Below are 21,278 nucleotides of genomic sequence, written 5' to 3' on the forward strand. Positions count from 1 at the left end.
GGCAAGTTACTTAATCCTGTTTGCCTCAGTTTCTTCAATTGTAAAATAAGCTGGAAAAGGAAATGACAAACTACCCCAGTATCTCTTTCAAGAAAACCCCAAATGGGTTCAAAGAGTTGGACAAAACTGAAAAACAATTGAACAACAATACACACAATGAAATAACTCACTGGATAAAAGAGAGGTTGTAGGCATTCGTGGCTTAGTGACTAAACATAATCCCACCCAACTCTCTGTTACTGGTAATATCTGGTATTCTCCAACTGAGGTTCTAAATCCATCATCAATCCCAGTGGCATAACTTTTTAAAAACTCCTATTTGAAGAGTGGTCTTTGGATCCTAAAAGCAATGAACAGGAATACACACAGAGAATGATGTACCATCAAAAGAAGCATAAACACTATTTATTAGAGGCAATGACTGCAGAGAGGCAGCCAATAAAATCACATGTCCATGATATATTTAGTACAGTTATTGGGATGGGCATGATTCAGAATATAAAACTCATAATCTGTTCACAAGAAGTATAATACTCATATATACATATACAGAGCCATGACAACTTTTTGACGATAAAGGTGATTTCCAAGGAAATGTCCTATGTTTGAGAATTGGCTTTAAGACAAAAAGATGTTTTCCAAACATGTTAAATTCAAACCTGGTAGTATCAGACCTCCAAGTTGTCAATGTGACTACTGAAAGAGCCTCCTGTGCATTTTGTGGAAGCATGAGGCAAAAAAAGACAGATTTCCCAGTAGCAGATACATATTTAGGACCCTCTGAAAGAAGGGGGGGAGTAGTTTGTGGTTATTTTTATTCCCCACCCAGTCCCATATCCACAAATGTAAGTTTTTATGAACACAGGCAGTAAGAACAGTAGCATCAGCTGGACCAGGTGTTTTGTACCTCCCCACCTCCCCTTTCCAAAGTAGATGTTATTCAATGAAACCTGTTTCCACAAGGTCAAACAACCAAGGATTCATTCAGAAGCTGGATGTAAGCTGGAAAACTGGTACCAGTTCGAAACAGCCTTTCTTATTGCAACAGATTTCCCTTATGAGCTTGGTGAGAGAAACTAATGCCACTTTATAGTTGCATAGTACTTTCTGCAAACACTGTGATGATCATTATCTACTTTGATGCTGACAGCACCCCTGTGTGGTAGGCAGGTCAGCTATTACTACATTTGTTAGATGAGAGGATGGAGGGACAGAGAGGTGACCAAACTGCTTAAAGATGCATAACAGGGGCAAAACTGGGAGCCAGGAATGATTTTGCTGCCATGCATAGAGACACAATCCTAATAGAAACTTTTTCTCTACTAAGTAACTACAGAAAAGGAGTGGTTTTAAATCTTAGTCTTATTTTATTTCTAATCTTTTATTTTTGAAAAAATATTTTATATGGTCATATGTACATGTCTATGTACATTTAAATATACTTAATGTCTATGTACATTTAAATATACTTAATGTCTATGTACATTTAAATATACTTATCTGTCTAGATGCACAGTATGTACTTCTGTATGTATATACACAAGGATGTATCAGCATGTACACATGTATGCAGGTACACACACACACACACACACACACACACAAACACACATACACACACATAATGATTTGCTCTAGGCCTAAAAAACAGTAGCAAGGATGGTTGATGTGGGCTAAGAGGCAGCAAGATGGTGCATAACACAAGATATTTTGCTCTTACTTGAATGAAAAAGAGCATTTGCTGACTTTACATGCAAACAATTTTTAACTAAAAATAGTACATCACATGAGAATGCCCTTTAGGGGTGAAAAACATTATATTGTCTCATTTTCCCTGGATATAACAAAAAGAGCACATCAAGTTGTATGTCTGTGTGTATGTACATTTTATGTTTTCTATATGAAATTGAAACCAATGTGAATTACAAATAAAAATGAGAACTTTAACAAATACATCTTACTAGACAGGATAGCCTAGCAAAAAGATTAAATCCCTGACACGATATGGTTCGTTTAATGTTCTTGGTCTAAACTTATCTTATATTCCAAAATCCCATTGTTTCATTTTTAATGATGTTAGATGGTGTCTTTGTTTCAACCTGGTTCCAGGTGTTACGGGGGAAATTTTTTTCATGTTAAAAATAAAGGTATTGGATCATAGTTTTCCCTAGACAATCGAATAAATGTTACCAGCCTCATGTCAACACACATCTACACATACCCACACACAGAGTACCAAACTGAAGAGGTGAATAAGGGAGGAATGGTTGAATCAGAAACCTTCTTCAGTTTGTCATCATCACTACACACTCAGAATGCATAAAAAAAAAAGAGAGGGATTCTAAATAGTCATTGGATTCTTGGTTACTTCATTTCTTTGGGGCAGTGGAGAAGGGTGGTAGCACTAAGATTCACATCGTGATTAGTCTGTTTTTCTGAAAAATGAGTTTTTTCTTTAAGTAACGAAAACCAAAATATCTTACCTGGATAACACTGGCCTGGAATTTCCAAATAATTTTCTTATAAAATTTATATTGGTCTTGGCTGAGTTTTTTGGGAGAAATGATATTTTCTAAATTTTTTTGAATAAATCTCAGGGTTTTCTGTGACTTCACAGAATCCTGAGGCGAGAGAGGACTTTGAAAGGATAGAAGACCGCCTTCAAGGTGACCCAAATCTAATCATCCCAAAAAGAATGGTATCCTGTTTGTAGAGGCTCTCAGAGAAGAAGACTCCATAACTCCCTCAGTTAGTCATTTTAATTCTCCCATATATCAAATGCCTATTAATGCTTTCCAAAATTCCAGAGCTTCTAGAATTAAATGCACGTTTGTTCTTAGGGGCACCTGGAACCTAAAGTCTCCAGATCCAAATACTTAAATACATATGATCTGAGGGGTTGAGTTGGGAAAGTTGAGAGATCATCAAAGTGTGAAAACAGCACATTCAAGGATTTGAAAATCAAGCTCATAGGCTTTACCTTCTGTCTGTTTTCAGCATGCACAGGCAATTCGTTCCACCAGCCAGTCTGGAGAAAAGACCAGATTCTTTCTGCATTTAAGCAGAAGCCTTTTAGGCTAAGCACAAGCAGAAAAGCCAGTGTTCAGGGTTGGACTTTAATAGCTCCCCTCTTAAGAAATGCAGAGAGTGAAGGCATGGTCTCATGGTATGAGCAAAGCAGTAACTCCCAATCACTGAGCCAACTCTTACACGAGGACCATCCTTAGGACTGGTGAACAATCTGGGTGTCTGAACAGGATACTCAGGAAACCCAAGAAAAAAAGGGACCTTTTCCTCATTCTACCTAACCAACCCAATTTCAGGTTTCCCTACTTCCAAAAGCTGAGACAAAATTCCACGAAGTTCTGACCTGCAATGTGACAAAAGCATCTTGTCTCGTTTGTAGTTGCTGTTGTAGTTTTTAAACTAAAGAGGACAATGCCAACTGGGAGAACACAATTATTCATATTCACACGCACAACCTTTGTCGAACAGGGTGTCATGCATGGGACCACACTGGACTGATAACCTGCTGCTCTCCTTGCCAGTCTCTGCACAAACATACACTTTCACACACATATTCCATACTCTAATGGCACATAGAGCAAGCTAGCTTGCAGGGAGAAGGGCATGCATTTGTAGGGATAACTTTCTGTCCATTCAAAGACATGTGTGGTGTTGTTGCAGGTGGTCTGAACAAGCATCAACCAGACCCAGAAAACAAGACCAGAGGACTTGTAGACATAAGCAATGGCTATTGGGAGAAACACCATCAAACTACTGGTCCCATTAAGAACTGGAAGGGACATTCAGGTTTGGGTTTCTGTTCTGTGGATCACTTTTTTGCTGCTGGCTGGGGCTTTCAGAGTCATCCGATGATTTCAAGTCTACCCTTTCTGCTGGGTCACTGCGTCTCTGCCTTTTACATGGAAAGCAAAGATACCTGAAGCATGACAATAGGCCTTGAGTAAGACTAAATGAGAAGAGCTTTTTGCAAGGGTGGAAAAACTGGTAAAACAGTAGCATGAAGAGGATGGCTGTGCAATATGCAATCAGCAGCTTCAGGATGAGCAAGGGGGCACACACATACATGTAAATGTCTGTCTTATAGACGTACCACATGAGGAGGAGGAAGGCATTCTCAATGAATCTCAGCATGTAATAGACCGTCAACCTGTACCAGTTCTGAGACTTATTAATCAAGTCGGGACTGCTGATCTTCAGCTGTACGGCCGACCAACAGAACATGTTGATGCCTGCATACAGGAAGGTAAGGAAGCACAGCACTATGGTGGTGCCCATTCTGCTCATGGCCTTGATATTCTCTGGAAAGGGGGAGCCGCTCCTCCAGAAGAGAATCCAAGGGTAAAAAAAAAAGCCAAAGAAATTGAGGAGCACCACCGGGAGGACCCAGATCTGGAGGACGGAGCTGAAAAGGACCAAGACCACGACCCGTGTGGCGATCTCAAAGCTCCGCCAGAGGAAGATGCAGAGATAGGCTGCAGGCCTCACGTTGACCTCATACTCGTCATACTTGATCTTGATGGCCAGGATGTTGCAACGCAAGGCCCCGTACACGATGGACAGAAGGGACAGTGTCATGAAGATACCTGTAAGAGAAAAGGTGAAGTGGTCTCAAGCTCATGCACAAAGGAGCCTACATGAGGAGGATGGGATCAAAGGATTTTTAGAAGACTGATCAATCAACCCACAAGTATTAACTAAGTACCTGCTGCTGTCAGGTGTTAGGCTAGGCCCTACAGACACGGAAACAGAAACGAAACAGTCCCTGCCTTCGGGGGCTTATACTCTTTTGGGGGGGATAGCACATACCCATACAATAAGTCATAAAGTATTTTGGGGAGGCACTGGCAGTTGAGGGGCAGAGTGGATCAGTCTCATATAGGAGATGGCAGTTGAGTAGAGTTTTGAAGGGAGGTAGCAATTCTAAGAGGAAGAGTTGTAGAAGTGAGTGCATCCCAGGCATGAAAGACAGTTTGTACAAAGGCATGTGGACAGGAGATGGAACGGTGTCCTTGTCCCTTGCCAAGGAGAAATTGGAAGAATCTGCCAGGTCAGCTCAGCCTCCTTTGTTATGTTCCATGAATAGAGTCTTAAAGGGACAGATTATTTTTTCCTCCACTCTAGTTGAGACTGAAAAGTCCTGCCTGGAAGGGAAGGAGACTGTTTGTTGTGAGCACTAAGCTAAGGAAGACCAGGGTCTAAGGAAGATGGGTTCTTTTTCCCCTCTAGGTTTGGATGTGGCAGCAATGGCTGCAGTGGCATCCTCCCAACACACAAGCTGCAACAAAGAGAGATGGGTAGCGGTGATGAGAAAAGAGGGGGAGGAGAGAAAGAGAGAGAGAGAGAGAGAGAGAGAGAGAGAGAGAGAGAGAGGGAGAGAGAGAGAGAGAGAAGACAGAGAAAGACAGGGAAGGGAAGGAGAGGGGGAAGGGAGGGATGGGAGAGGTGGGGAGAGAAGAAGAGAGAAGGAGAAATAGAGAGAAAGGGAGAGAGAAAGAGAAAGGGATGGAGGGTGGGAGACAGAGAGAGAGAGAGAGAGAGAGAGAGAGAGAGAGAGAGAGAGAGAGAGAGAGACAGGGAAGGGAAGGAGAGGGGGAAGGGAGGGATGGGAGAGGTGGGGAGAGAAGAAGAGAGAAGGAGAAAGACAGAGAAAGGGAGAGAGAAAGAGAAAGGGATGGAGGGTGGGAGACAGAAAAAGAGAGAGAGAGAGAGAGAGAGAGAGAGAGAGAGAGAGAGAGAGAGAGAGAATTTACTCCAATCCCTCCCTCAAATGAAGTAGATGGTATTGACCACAGGCAGTCATCATTGACCTTGTGAAACATTATACCTCTTCTATGAACTCCTTCCTAGCACACTCATTGTCTCTTTCATAACACTTGGACGCTGCCTAGCATTGTTATGTAGTATAACCGTTTGAAATACCCATGGCTTGCCTCCTTCACTTGACTCTTATTTCTGTTAGCTCCCTAATCAATGAGAGTCATAGAGGTATTTACTACCAGAGTAAAACAGTCAGTGCAATTAAATGTTCTTCAGTTATGGGTTTTGCCTCAAATGCTAATAGCACACTTGATGTGGAAGCAGAAAACAGAATTTGGGGGAAGAAAGAACTTTTAGCTACAAATCAAGACAGGAACCTAGAATTCGGTTGTACCACTAACTCATTCGTTTGACTTTGGTCCTTTTGACCTCACCATTATGGCCCCAGGAAGCTGGCTCAACATCCAGCAAGATCACATCAGCCTTGGTACTTACACCCCAAAAGTACCTTCTGCCCCTGGGACCCTCCTGATTGGAAGGCGGAGTGGAGAGCTCTTCCCAGAACCTCCATTTAAGGAGGGTGCCCAGCCCAGGCATCTCATTTTCCACCCAGCTGCATTCCTTAACAGCAACTTGGTGGCACAGTGGATAGAGTGTCTGTCCTAGAGTCAGAAGTTCATCTTCCAGAGTTCAAATCTGGCCTCAAGCACCTGGGCAAGTCACTTAACCCTGTCACTTTCCTTATCTGTAAAATGAGCAGGAGAAGGAAATAGCAAACTACTCCAGTATCTTTGCCAAACAAACAAACAAAAAACCCCACAAGCCAAATGGGTCACAAAGAGTCAGATACATTGAACAATAACAACATTGCGAGCTCCCCTCCCTCCCCCTTTCTTTTCTTCCCCCCATTAGATCGTAAGCTCCTTGAGGGCAGGGACTGCCTTTCTTTTTTGTATTTGAATCCCCTGCCCTTAGCCACAGTGCCTGGCTTTTAGCCTGTAATTTCATCATCTATAAAAATGCTGATTTTTAACACCTGTTCTTGTCACATTTTAAAAGCCATATGATACAGCCATCCAACTTGCCATCATTTTAGAACACACGTGAAGCTATAGTTGCTTTTATACATTCAGAAGTTATAAGAGAATCTTCATTTGGGGGTATGGGGAACAGGTTTCAAAACTTGTGATTAGATCGATGTAGGTAACTCCTGCTTGGAAAACTCCCTTCCCTGACACAGAATCTTCATTATAGGGACACAAAACTCCAACAATTTTAGTTACTGAAAAAAAGTGAAAATCTAAATTTTATGTTTTATTAGGTACAAGCAGCAACTACTGCTAACATTTTTTTAAAATTATTTCAATGTAAACAGCATTTAGCAGTAGAAAAAGAGACAATATGGCATAGTAGAAAGGTCTCACAATCAGGAGGTCTCAGTTCAAAATCTTGCTTTGAAACTAGCTGTGTGATCATGTCAAGTCAACTTCTTTGAGCCACAGTGTCCTCATCCATAAAATTGGGAGAATAAAACTCATACTGCCTATTTTATATTATTTATAAGAAAAGTGCTTTGTAAAGTGCTATTAAGTGAGTTATTATATAAAAGGGGAGGAATGGTCATAATATTCAGAAGTTTTAAACACAATCACAATAGGAGCCTTACTTTAAATAAATAGCTCTCTCAAACTGTAAATTTAAAATTATCAACATTTTTCTCTGTGAATTAGACTGGGGTAGCTATTTCATATGCTACAGCATTAGCAAAATTATTTTATATTTGTCTGCAGGTAATCTACTATGCTTTTCGATGAAGTATTTTTAGTGTGTTTTTTTCTACTGTTAATAAAAAGTAAACCATGATTATTTGCCATGCAGATGGAAAACAGAGATGGCATTCCAGGCTTAGAGAACATTGCGAACAATGATATAGATGTGAAGCGATATGGGAATGTATGAGGGTCAATGAATAATTCACTTTGCCTGGAGCACAGCATACACAGAATGAGCATTTATTAAGCACCTACTATATACATATCAGGCAGTTATGCTAAGTGTATTATAATTGTCATATCATTTATCCTCACAACAATCCTGAGAGGTAGGTGCAATTATTATCCTCATTTTACAGTTGAGAAAATGGAGGTTAAGTGACTTCCCCAGCTTACATGGCCAGTAAGTGTCTAAAGTTGGATTTGAACTCAGGTTTTCCTGACTGCCCACCTAGCACTCTATCCAAAGTACCACCTAGTGGAATAGTGTGAGATAAAGCAGAAGAGGAAGGTAATTAAAGATTGTAGAAGTCTTTGAATGACAAAGATTTCTCCTTTCTTCTCTCACTATTTCTAGTATCCTGCCTAGGGCCCCTATCCGCTGACCTTGTCTTAGTGCTAGGAATATAGTAGGTGCTTAATAAATACTTGTTGACTGACTGACCATTAGTTCAACTGGGACAAAATCAGGGTTAAGAAACTTTATTGAAGAATTAAGGGAAAGAATAACAATAGCATAAGGTATGAAGCTTAAAGTTCATAGAACTTTCATAGAAGCTATCATTGTCATTGCATTGACTTGGGTTCTTCCTCTTTTTTGCTACCTGACATGACACTGCCTTGACTAAGCCTCCTCTCTTGATCTTCTCCTTTGCTTTGTATTCCCCTCAGTGCCTAGAAGAGTGCCTTCTATACAAGAGGAGCTCAATCAATGTTTGCTGAATGAATAGAATTTGTTATGAAAGAATACTAAACTAACACCACATGATTATATCTCCCCACACTTGCTTCCTGAGTTTCCCTTGAGAAATGAACTAATCAAATCTCATCACAGGAAGGCAAAAAAGTTATGTCCTTTCACCCATATAATTGAATTTGTTTTGGAAACACTTTTATTGCCCCATATTGACCAAATGCCAAATAATAATTTAATATAGCAAGAGCTCAGTGCTTCTGGAAATCTCAGCTAAAATTAATTTTCCATAAAGGTAGTCAGGAAGAAATATTTACACCAAGATCATATCCAATTATTCAATAATATGTTATTTTTCAAAGTCTGAATAACAGAAATCTTCTAATTGCAGAAAACCATTTTAAACGTCAGGAAGCCTATCAAAGAATTTATAGCACTGCAGTAAATATCTCCTTCTCATCCTCACTTCCTTTCCTCCTCCCTTTCCCCAGGATGCAGTGTGGTATAGTGGGGAAAAGTGCTGGATCTGAAGTCAAAGAGCTGGATTCAAATCCTAAGTCTGGCTTTTAAAGTGTGAACTTAGGAAGCTCTATTTCTCTGGGCCCAAGTTTCCTCATCTGCCAAAGAAGGGTTTGTTATAGGTTAGTAGTTATCAAAGTATGGTCCAAGGATGCCTGATCCTTTCAGGAGGTCCATGAAGTCAATTATTTTCATAATAATGCTAAGATGTTTCAGTTTCTAATGTGGTAAAATTGCACACATAGATACACATAAACAAAATATCTTCAGGGTTCTCAATAGTTTTTAAGAGTGTAAAGAGGTCATAAGTTCAAAAAATTTTAGAACCACTGGTCTAGATGAACTAATTTGCTGTTATCGGTCGATAATGTCCAACTCTTTGTGAGCCAATTTGGGGTGTTCTTGGCAAAGAAAATGGAGTGGTTTGCCATTTCCTTCTCCAGCTCATTTTACAGATAAGGAAACTGAGGCAAATAAGATTAAGTGACTTGCCCAGGGGTCACACAGCTGATAAGTGTCTGAGGCCAAAATTGAATCCAGATCTTCCTGACTCTAGGCCTAACCATCTATCCACTGCACCACCTAGCTGGCCCCTGACTCAGATACTATGGCTCTGTGCTTAACAGAGGATCCAAAATTTAGTGCTGAAAGGAAACTTAAAGACCACCCAGTCCAACCCCTTGTCCAAGTACTGGGTCAATATTTGGTGAGATGGATTTCCCAAGGGTTCAATATGAAAATCCATTTAATAAAAAAAAAATTCAAATGCCCCCAGGTTAAAAACAGAAAGCAACTCTCTAAGGAAATGAAAAAACATTTCACAAGAAGATTAAAAGCAGGTAAAAGCCAAAGGTAAGGAAATTAAAAGCAATGAGCAAGAAGTTCTCTGGGGCCTCAAGAGCTGTCTGCTGCAGATTTAAGATTGCCCAAAGGGACTTGTGCCAGATCCCCATCAATCTACCTGGGAGAAAAACTCATTCAATCTGCTCCAGGTCTGGTCCTTAACAACAATCCTGGCTGTGCTGTGGGATTGTGAGGAGCTAACTCAAGCCTCCCCAGTTCCACTACAATCCTGGCCCATAACACTGCTCATTTTACAAGTGAAATAACTGGGGTTCTGGGAGTGTATGATCTTGCATGCCCAGGGTTATACCAGTGGTTGAGTGACAGAGACAGGATTTAAACCCAGATGTTCTGCTAAAACCCAGTGCCCTTTGCCAGGCACCACAGTGCCTACCTCAAGCTATCATTGTCATTGCATCGACTTAATGGTTATTAGGCACCAAGGCACTCTGCTCTCTAAAGGCATCTTCTCCTGTACCAGATATGTTCTGTTTTACTGTAGGAAGAATCATTTCTAAGGCTGTTTTTTCAACTCAAAAATTCCTTGAGCCTATATCTTTACAATTTCATGACAAAATAACAATTAGTCCCATGTTTTACAGAGGCAAGACTATGCAGCAGTTTGGCCCCGGATCCTATACTGTGAAGTACCTTCATTTTTTGCCCTTTACATAGTAGATGTGAGAAATAATCAGGAAATTGCCAAGTGCCAAGTACCAACCCTACCTTGCTCCCAGTTCCAATGAACTATCTTGGGGTTCACTTTTTTTTTAAATTGTGATTTCTTATGTGGCTCATTTAAAAAGAAAATACATTGTAATCATCTGGCCACCTTTGGTACCTATGACTGACCTTTCAGGATTCTCAGTGTCTATTTGGCTTTGGGGAGTTAAGAGTAGTTAAAACGAAGAAAGGTAATCACCAGGATGAGTTGACACCCTCCTCCCTCCATTTACCCTAACAGGTTAATCCTCTCCATCCTTACCATAAGGAAGGTGGCAGGCAGACTGCTCTGAGGGACTCCAGAGTGCTGAAGTACAGAAGATGTGACTAATAAACTTGATAAACCAGAAAGGGGGGCTAGCAGGAACCGAAAATTCCATCCAATGTTATCAGATTTCCCTCAAAGGAATCAATAACTCACAGAGAGCTACTGGGGAATTTAGCACCCAAACTCAGGTTTGGGCCCCCTAGATTCATCCCTCTACCCCAAGGTTCTTTACCTTTTTTGTGCAATGGATGCCTTTGGAAGGCTGGGAAAACCCATGGACCCCTTATCAGAATATTTGTTGATAACATTTACAATTGTAGGAAATGATAAATTTCATTTAGAAGTTAATAAAAATAAAGACGTATTTTTTTTTTTACCCTCCAAGTTCATAGTCTCCTGTAATCTATCCAAAAGCCCCTCTGTAGACTCCAGGTTAAGAATCCCTGCTCTGAGCCATGCAGTGCCTGGGGAGGGTGATGCTGATAAAAGATCAGATGCAATGAACCACTCAGGAAAGATAAGCTGATGAAGCAAACAGGCATCAATGCTTGATCACAGAAATGCCTTGGCTACCTAAAGCAACACCCTTTCACCCACACCACACATACAAACACATACTTAAAATAATCAATAAAAATACGTTTCCTTAAAACCTATTCTTGTTTAACTAATTTAGTATATTAGACAAATGAAGAATGAAGCCAATGAATAGTATATACATTTTTGTCTATATGTATAAATAATACACAACATACTATGTATATATGTACTCAATAACTTAGAACTTCACTAAGACTTTTGGGACACCTTTCCGATGTTTAAATGGCAATCAGTTAGAAGCAAACTGTTTTCTGTGTTAAATACTAGACAACTCTCTTGTTAAAGGAAGACTTCATCACAGATTCCCTGGGGAGTTGTACAATGGTGAAGGACTTTCAGACTAGAAATCTTAGTAATGAGGTGAGAGGCTCTAATTTAAAAAAACCAAACTGTAAGACAATACTACTAGGGTCTAGCTCTGAAGGCTATATCAGCATAAAGGAAGAGAGAAGTAGTAAGGAGTGGCAGGATGACTCAGGTGTAGGATTAAATAATAATAATATAGTCTTAACACAGGCTCAAGAACTCCTAGTCCTAACCTAGGAAGGGTCTTTCTGGCTCCACTACTGGACTTAACCGCTTGGTTTCTGTAATTATAAAATGTTTCACCTGGTCCTACTGATTCTGAAGAATCTTGGCAAAGAAAGATGGGAGTGTATGCCAGATTGTTCAATGATGAGTCAGGAGTAAATCTGAAGAGGAGGAGGAGGAGCAGGAGGAGGAGGAGGAGGAGGAGAAGCTGCTGACATTTACATTGCACCTTAAGGTTTACAATGTACTTCATAAATATTTCATTTTATTCTCACAATAGCCTTAGAAGGCAGGTGCCATTATCACCTCCATTTTAGAGATGAGGACACTGAGGCAGATGGTGATTAAGTTACTTGCCTGGGGTCCCAAACTACTATCTGAAGTCAAATCTGAACTCAGGTCTCCTTGATGTTAGGTCCAGAGCTCTATTAAACTTAGTTATACCAAAGTACTACTATGCAAGGGAAAACTCAGACCCAGGTATTAGCTCCAGAGCCCTCTTTGGAGGTGCGGCAGAGTGGGAGTACATATAGTTAGATGGTTTTGTAAATGGATTGTGAATACACTTAGGGATTGTACCACTGGTCATGAACTCAATGTAATGAAAAGTATGGTGCTGTAGTAAAAATCCATGCTGAATGAAAAGGCCAGACAATGCAGAGAGAGTATTGTTTTGTATATGTTTTCAGATAGGAGCGATGTTGGTGAAGAAAGGCAACTGTACATACTAGATTGGCTTCTACAATAAAGTACCTGCCAATCCCACTGTGAGGACTTATATAGTATTCTCACCTCATGAATCAAAAGAAGCCTGGGATGCCCACTATCTTAAGTCAGGAACGTGCTCTAATGTCTGAATGTCCCCTTTTCCATCAGTGGGGAGTTTGATTATGAACCAGTTGCCAATTTCCCATGCATTCTCCCCACCGTAAGTCAGCACCAGTTCCCAAATCATGGTCCGCACTGCAGGTACAGGCTCCTGGATCCTGACTTCCTTTACTTAATGCTTGACCCTGCTTGATCTAGAGAAGAATTCTATTTTTTAAAAAACTGACTTTACTGGTTTGGGTGCCAAAGAACCTGACCTGTACCTATTCTCCCTGACTGCTACTGGTATTGTGACTATTTCCCCTCAATAAAATTTGGCTATTTTAATTTGTCTCTGTAAGTTCTTGCCTCCTGTTGTGTTCTGCCTTGGAGTGATTCTCACCCCTCTGCCACCCCCTGAAATATAAGTGGTACCTGAGAGAGTATTTCCATACCTTCCATATTCTTCCATTGCCACACATTCCCTGGAATCCCAAACCTCACTCAAGCTACATCAAGACATCTACTTGGTATAACAGACGTTCACGACTGGCAAGACAGCAGAGTAGTCGTTTTCCACCTAACTTTCTTATCTAAAAATTCCAGATGAAGAAAATATACAGCAAAGGAAGGAAATTTATAGTAGTTAAAGATGATTTCACAAAATAAGAAGACAGGGACTCATTGCACAAGGTTAAAACCTCATGAAATAATACTGGAAAACTTGAATATGCAATGCTCCAACCATCCTCCCTACCCCTAGTCCTCCTTAGGCCAGTTGTAAGCAGCCTCATAAGCTTGTACTTCAGAGTCCACCTGAGGTGGCCCCTGCCCGGTTTACTCAAGTCAGTGACTCAGTCCGAATACTGCCAAACCCTATAGGTGTTGGGGGAAAAAATTATTCTTTCCATCCACATGAAATAAAGGCAGTGTAAGAAGGTATACAGAAGTTGGATAGAGATTATGCAACGTGGAGATGGCTGTAAGGAAAGAGGCTTCCATGCCTTAGGGAAACATGATAAAAAAAAGACTAGGCAGAGTCAGTCTACTCCTCGTGAGAAGGAACTCAGCCAGACCCAGCCATGACACTTCTCAGCTCAAGTAGTCTCAAGTGTCAGGTGGAAAATAAAGGTATTTAAGTGGCAGAGTAGATAAAAGTGTTGGACCTAGAGTCAGGAAGACATGAGTTCATATCTGGTCTCTAAATATTCAAGTCACTTAACTAGTGTCTAATTCAATTCACTCATTTGTAAAATAAGAAGGTAGATATCACCTGCATCCCAGGGTAGGTGATAATGATAAAATGAAGATAAAATGAGATAATATTTGTAAAGTGCTTAGTGAAATTCAAATGCCAGCTATTATTGTTGATATTATTATTATTATTATTATTATTAGCAGGGGAAGAAAACTGAGTGAAAAACTATAAAGCTGATTCTTTACATTGGTCCATGAACTTGTTTTTTAAAAAATATTTTGGCAATTTCAGTACAAAATTTCAATTTCAATATAAAATTTCAATATAATTTATTTCATTTGCAATCCTTTATATTTTATTTTATGCATTTAAAAATAATTCTGAGAAATGGCAGACAGTCTTCATCAGACTGTCAAAGGGATCCATGGCATGAAAAAGGTTAAGAACACCTGGTGTAGAGAGAAACCAGAGACAAGCTACTGGGAAGTTCAAGAGAGAAAGGCTGGGTCTCAGTCTATAACCAAAAATACCAACAATGAGATTAAAAGACAAAAGGAAAAATCAAAACCCCACACTTGGAACTCCAAAGTAAATAGTGCTACATTTCAGAATTTCAATATAAAACAATAAATTTTTGCAAGCAGTGACCTTTTGCTATGAAAGAACACCAATTTTAGTAACCCAGAGTCACTCCATAGACTAAAAAAAAAAATCATAGAAAAAAATGGAATATTCTATTCTAAAAAACCAAGAAGTTCAAGATGCAATGCCAAATCAAGCTTGAAAAGTTAACCCTAATCACCAAGGGTGGGGAGGAAGAAGACAGACCTGTCATAAAATCTGAAACATTCCTATGTCCAGCCGCAAAAAACGCAAAAAAAAGCAAGCTCAGCATTCAACTTACGAATACCTCAAACCAGAAATACAAGAATGATAAGTGCAATTATCAAGACTAAGTAATTAAATTAATTCTTTCCAAATTCTAGACTATTTTTTAAAAAATTGTATCAAAGGGTGAAAGAAAAAACAAGAAAGAACAAAGAAAGAGCAAAGAGGGATTTAAAAAGTATCTAAGGTGGTAAACATTTTAAGGGATCTTAAAAGATTGCAAAGGTGGAGCAGCTAGGTGGCGCAAGTGGATAGAGTACTGGGACTGGAGTCAGGAGGACCTGAGTTCAAAACTGTCCTCAGACCAGACACTTGACACTTACGAACTGTGTGACCCTGGGCAAGTCACTTAACCCCAAATGCCTCCCCCAAAACAAACAAACAAAAAATCATTGTGAAAGGAAGTAGAAAGAGCTGGATTAATGTTTCACTGAATGAGTCCCACACTCCTCTATACATCAATCCTTTTCATGGTTGGAGGGAGGGGGATAGTGAAGAGACACTGAGGAAAAAGCAGTGCAAGAGATAGAAGGAAGATGGGGATGCACCTTTACCCAGTATGGATATAAGCAAAGAAGAAAGAATAATTTATTAACTCTCTCAACAAGTTGGGGGCAATCATGAGAAAATAGGGATGGATCAATAGAGAGAAATGTCTGGGACTGGGGTGATAGTGGAAGGGATTAAAGAATGTTCCTACAGGGTGTGTAGGGTGAAAAAATGGTAAGTTTTTCTGAGGAGAATATACATCAACATGCATTGAATTCTTGCCATAAAAGATGCTAAATTAGTCCATGATACTGTTAGAGTTAACACTGAAAATGCCTTTGTCTATAGTCTTTTATGCTGGATGTTAGCTAATAGAGTATGAATCACAAGTAAAATTTTAAGGTCAGGAGAAACCTTAGAGACAATCTGGAAATACAATAACTGGCTTTTTAGCTGGAAGGAATCTTAGAGCTACAATGACTTCATTTTATAAATGAGAAACCTGAGGCTCATAATGGTTAAGTGACTAGTCCAAGGTTACACTCCCTAGGAGATTCATATCAATGACATGGAAAGAGTCCTCTGAATCCTTCCGTTCCAAACAGTACCAGACACATTCCTTATTTCATAGAAAGCCAATCGACTGGTATTCAGGAATAGCTAGTGCTTTAAGATTTGCTTCACAAATGTTTTCTTATTTGATCCTTGCAACCAACCTTGTGAAATAATACTCCCACTTTACAGCTGAGAAAATGTAGGCTGACTTGCTCAGAGTCACACAGCTAAAGAGAAAAATTATTTTCTCGTTATATTAATAACCAATTTATACACACAGACATATACAATCCAAAGTTCCTTTCTTCTTACTTTCTCATTCAAAGCCCAGTCTCTCAAGGACATTTCTGATCTTACCCCAAAATTCACCCCACCCAGACCATCTTATCTAGGTGGAATTTTTACTGTAACCCCACCATTGTTCAACTCAGGACTAGATGGGTAATAGATTCTTTTGTATAGATTTCTAAAGGTGGAATGATCTGGGAGAGGGCTAACATAATCAAAGTCACATACCCCAGCCCTTCATTAGAAAAAGGTCATCTCTTATTATAATATTCATTCTCTTATTAATTGCTAACCAATCAAAGTTAATTTTCACCCTCAAGGACAACCCCTTTTCCAAAGGCTTTTAAACATTGAGAAACCTCCATGTGGGTTCTTTGGTTACCAAGAGAACCACTAACCTCAATTTATTGATTATTTGCTAGCCTAATTAATAAACCGATTACTAATCACCCAGAAATTCTCTCTCTCTTGTGGACTTTTCTTTCATCTCACTAGTAAGCTGAGGCAGAATTCAAATTCAAGTTTTCCTAACTATGCCACCTAGCAGCCTCTAATTAGGGTTAGGATAACAAAATTCTTGACTAGGTGGCACAGTGGAAAGAACACTGGGCCTGGAGTCAGGTGGACTCATCTTTGTAAGTTCAAATTTGGCCTCAGACACTAGTTGTGTGACCCTGGGCAAGTCACTTAACCCTGTTTGCCTCAGTTTCCTCATCTGTAAAATAAGCTAGAGAAGGAAATGGGAAACCACTCCTAGTGGAGGTGATGGAATTCCAGCTGAGGTGCTTAAAAATCTAAAAGATGATGCTGTAAAAGTGCTGCACTCAATAGGCCAGGAAATTTGGAAAGCTCAATAGTGGCCACTGAATTGGAAAAGAACTGCTTATTTCCTAGTTCTAAAGAAGGGCAATGCCAAGGAATGTTCAAATTACCAAACCATTGTGCCCATTTCACATGCCAGCAAGGTTATACTTAAGATTCGGCAAGCTAGGTTTCAGTGCTACTTGAATGGAGAATTGCCAGAAGAGCAGGTTGGTTTTCAAAGCGTCAGAGGAGCTAGAGACCAATTTACCAACATTCTTTGGATTATACAGAAAGCAAGGAATTCCAGAAAAAATATCTGCTTCTGCCTCATTGACTACACTCAAGCCTTTGACTGAATGGATTACAACACAATGTGGCAAGTCGTCAAAGAGAGGGGAGTACCAGATCATCTTTCTTGTCTCTTGAGGAATCTGTATGTAGGTCTAGAAGCAACAGTTAGAATCGAACGGCAACCAACTGGTTTAAGAAAGCCTTTTGATGAGGATGAAAGAGAAGAGTGTAATAGCTTGACATCAAAAACCTAAGATCTCGGCAGTTCCATCATTTCCTGGCAAAAAGGGGGAAGAAATGGTAGCAATGTCAAATTTTATATTCTTGAGCTCAAAGATCACTTCAGACAGTGACTGTATAACCATGAAATTAAAAGATGCTTACTCCTTGGAAGGAAAGCTATGGCAAATCTGGACAGTACACTAAAAATCAGAGACAAAAAAAGGCAGAAATATCACCTTGCCTACAAAGATCTCTATAATCAAAGCCATGGTTCTTCCAGTAGCAATGCATGGCTGTGAGAGTTGGACTATAAGGAAAGCTGCCACAGAATCGACACTTTCAGATTGCGGTGCTGGAGAAGACTTTTGGGAGTCCCTTGGACAGCAAGGAGGTCAAATCAGTCAATACTTAAAGATATCAATTCAGGCTATTAACTGGAAGGACAAATACTGAAGCTAAAGCATAAATACTTTGGTCATATAATGAGAAGATGAGACTCATTGGAAAAGACCCTCTTGTTGAGAAAGATTGAAAGCAAAAGGAAAGGGGGACAGCAGAGGATGAGAGGAATAGATAGTGTCATTAAAAAAGTAAACATGAACTTGGACAGACTTTGAGAAACCATAGAAGACAGAAAGGCCTGGTGCATTGTGGTCCATGGGTTATAAAGAGTCAGATATCACTGAATGATTGAAAAATAACAAAACAAAATTCTCCCAAGGAATAAAAATGTCTGTGATGGTTAAAGATGAAAACAAGAATGAAGCTAGAGTAATACTTTGATTAATCTGAACCCAAATAGCCAGAAACCATCCAGTAGCCCTGTTCCAGAAAAGTGGAGTTTTCTTCTAAAAAAAAGATGTGAATGAGAAAACAGTCTAATAAGAGATAGTCATTCAAACAAACAAAACCCTTGTATGACCTACATTGAAGTTTGTATACATTTGACCTAATTTCTCACAGTGGTTTTTTGGTGCTCCAAAGAACCACTCAGTAAGAAAAAAATCATTTCACTAAGTAGTATCACTGAGACCTGAACAAAGTTCTCTAAACAGAGTAGTTTAAGATTTAAGGCTTACTCCCAAGCCCAACAATAACTACCAACTAGAATAATCATAATTCCACTTTTTAAAAATTTAAAATCACTTAAAAAAACTTTTAAGTATGAGGAAATAGTTCCTTTCCCATTCTCTTCCTGATCACAAGTCAATATTTTCCTTCTTTAACTTTGATATTCAAGCCCTAGATAGTGTAACAGTCACACTGGTGTACAGTTAAAGTGATGAAGATATCTGCAGGCCCAAAGTGAAAGTAGGCTGAAATTCAATGACCTGAAACCCAGGAGGCTAAGAGTGTACATGAAAAAATTTCCAATTTCCCTTTTCCCAGCAGCACAAGGGCCAAACTCACCCTTTAAAAATGCTTTGAATTTGCTTTTAACATTTTCCTTGGAGCGTATTCAATCTCACCCTGCCCACTGCCTCCAAATAAGCAATAGGTCTCTTGTGGCATAACTAGAAATGCTATAAATAACTTCCAATTTTAAAATAAGTATTCTAAAATAATAAGAATAAGCTTTTCTCTGGATAAGCCAATTCCATTCTCTAAACTTTCTCTCTGATATTTCTATGTGCAGAAAATCTGCCTGATCATCCTGGACAAAAAAAGGAAGGGAAAAATCAACAAACAAATGCTACGTTAATATAGAAATGGCAGCAGCTTTTCCTCCAGACTCATCCTCCATATATGCTCATTTATATATCTCCAGTTGTCTCCTGGCATCATGGAATACCTGTGCCAGGTGAGGATAGACAAATTAAGGATGTTATGACTAGGAACTGAAAGTTCCCAGGAAACTTGTCTGATGTAGTCATGGTTATGAAGTAGAACAAGAATCTGTGTTTTGTGGGCATGGACAAGTTATTGGTCCTAATGTTCAGAGCTTTTTAACTCAAAAATTGTGGAAATTCCAAACAGATAAATTTTTCTTACACACTTCAGTGCCTAGGACAGAATCTCTTATTGTTCAGTCATGTCTGACTCTTTGTGACCCCCTTGAGGTTTTCTTGGCAGAGATAATGGAATGGTTTGCCATTTCCTTCTCCAGCAAATTTTACAGATGGGGAAACTGGGGCAAACAAAGTTTAAACGAGTTGCCCAAAGTCACACAGCTAGTAAATGTCTGAGGTTAGGTCTCTTTGACTCCAGGACAGGTGGTTTGCCATTTCCTTCTCCAGCAAATTTTACAGATGGGGAAACTGGGGCAAACAAAGTTTAAACGACTTGCCCAAAGTCACACAGCTAGTAAATGTCTGAGGTTAGGTCTCCTTGACTCCAGGACAGGTGCTTTCTCCATTGTGCCACTTATCTGCCCATAATGATTCTTAAAAGAGAGTTCTCTAAATATTATTGATGATTTGATCAATTAATCTGTAGTGACAGCAAAGGCAATTAGAAGATTAGTCTGCCATATGCTCATTGAAATAATAGTTTATTTGGGACTGGATATCAATCAAGATTTATACTTTATGACTCAGGCACAAATTCAGTCATCCATGACCACTGGGCATTCTGGAGTTCTCAATGATCTCTAATTTTCATTTAACTAGAAATTCAATGCAACATACACTTAGACCCTAATGAATGATCTCATTTTATTTTCCACAAAACTCTGTAAGGAATTATAAGCAATTAAAACAATCCCCTTTATATAAATTAGAAAACCAAAGCACACAGCGATTTTAATAATTTGCCTGTGGTTACAGAATAATTTAGCTCCAAAGTTAGGACTAGAATCAAAGTCTCCTAACCCCTAAACAAATCTTACCTCACAAATGTGTGTGGGGGTGGGGGTGGGGGACATTATTAATCAAGAAATACAGGACTTGGGGTTCAAGAAAAGATGGATCTTTCACAGACCTGACATAATTTACAATCTATTATAATTTAGATTAAATTCTATACAACATTGCATTAATTTATGATTGCACATGGGTATTCATTATCCACTGCAGATAACAAGGAGTTCTAAAATTCCTGAAACCTTCTTGGCCCTAGAATTGTTTAATTTGGTCTTAGACACCAATTGGCTCACTGGAGAATGTAATAGAGAGGAAACAGTCAGCTCAGCCAAATAATTCTGGAGCCTTTCTCGTCCAGCCTTGATCTCTCCCTGTACTGCTAAGGCAAAAAATGACCCACCTTTGGAGGACCAAATCATCCAGGGACATCTCCTACAGAAACTTTCTTTAATGTGCTTCCTTCTGTATTGACCTCACCTGGGCTCATCTCCAGTCCTGACCCTTTGAAGCTTGGGTAATGAGATTCCTCGATGAGACTCTCCAAAGGTCTGACCCATGTTGCAGCACTGTAGCTACTCAGAGAACTCCAACCATGTATCACAGCATCAGCCCTGCAGGATCAGTGCTTTGTGTTCCAAGGTTTGCTGGTAGAAGGCACTGTTCCATGATCAGAGAGGATCTTTTCAGAGGCATTTAACAAGCCAAAATGAGTAGGAACAGCAGGAGATTTTTTTTCCAGGTTTGGCTAGTCCTCAGTCCTAATTCATTAAGAATCACATCAGATGAGTAAATTATACCTAGTCAGGTAGTAGTAACACGCAGGTGGACAAACAAGAAACATGGATATAGCCTGATGTCAGCAGAGGAGTTTTTAAAGAGTTGGTCCATCTGTCATCTTTGAATACATATTCTCTAGCATTTCAAGCACATCATCTATTTCACTAATTACATTCTTTCCTGCAGTTTGTGGAGGTAAGTTGAG

At 39.5% G+C, this 21,278-nt stretch overlaps 1 protein-coding gene across 1 annotated transcript in view; it reads right to left on the minus strand.

The window, feature by feature from the left end:
• Positions 1-378: 378 nt before the first annotated feature.
• The window catches only part of XK (X-linked Kx blood group antigen, Kell and VPS13A binding protein), a 57,199-nt gene continuing 36,299 nt past the window's right edge, over positions 379-21,278 (minus strand). Inside the window, exon 3 of the mRNA XM_020979881.2 lies at positions 379-4,610. Coding sequence (XP_020835540.1) covers positions 3,790-4,610 — 821 coding nt within the window. The 3' untranslated portion in view covers positions 379-3,789. The remainder of the gene's footprint in view (positions 4,611-21,278) is intronic.

The sequence above is a fragment of the Phascolarctos cinereus genome, unplaced genomic scaffold (assembly GCF_003287225.1).
Source record: "Phascolarctos cinereus isolate Bilbo 61053 unplaced genomic scaffold, phaCin_HiC Scaffold_726;HRSCAF=1367, whole genome shotgun sequence".
Classification (NCBI taxonomy): Eukaryota; Metazoa; Chordata; class Mammalia; order Diprotodontia; family Phascolarctidae; genus Phascolarctos; species Phascolarctos cinereus.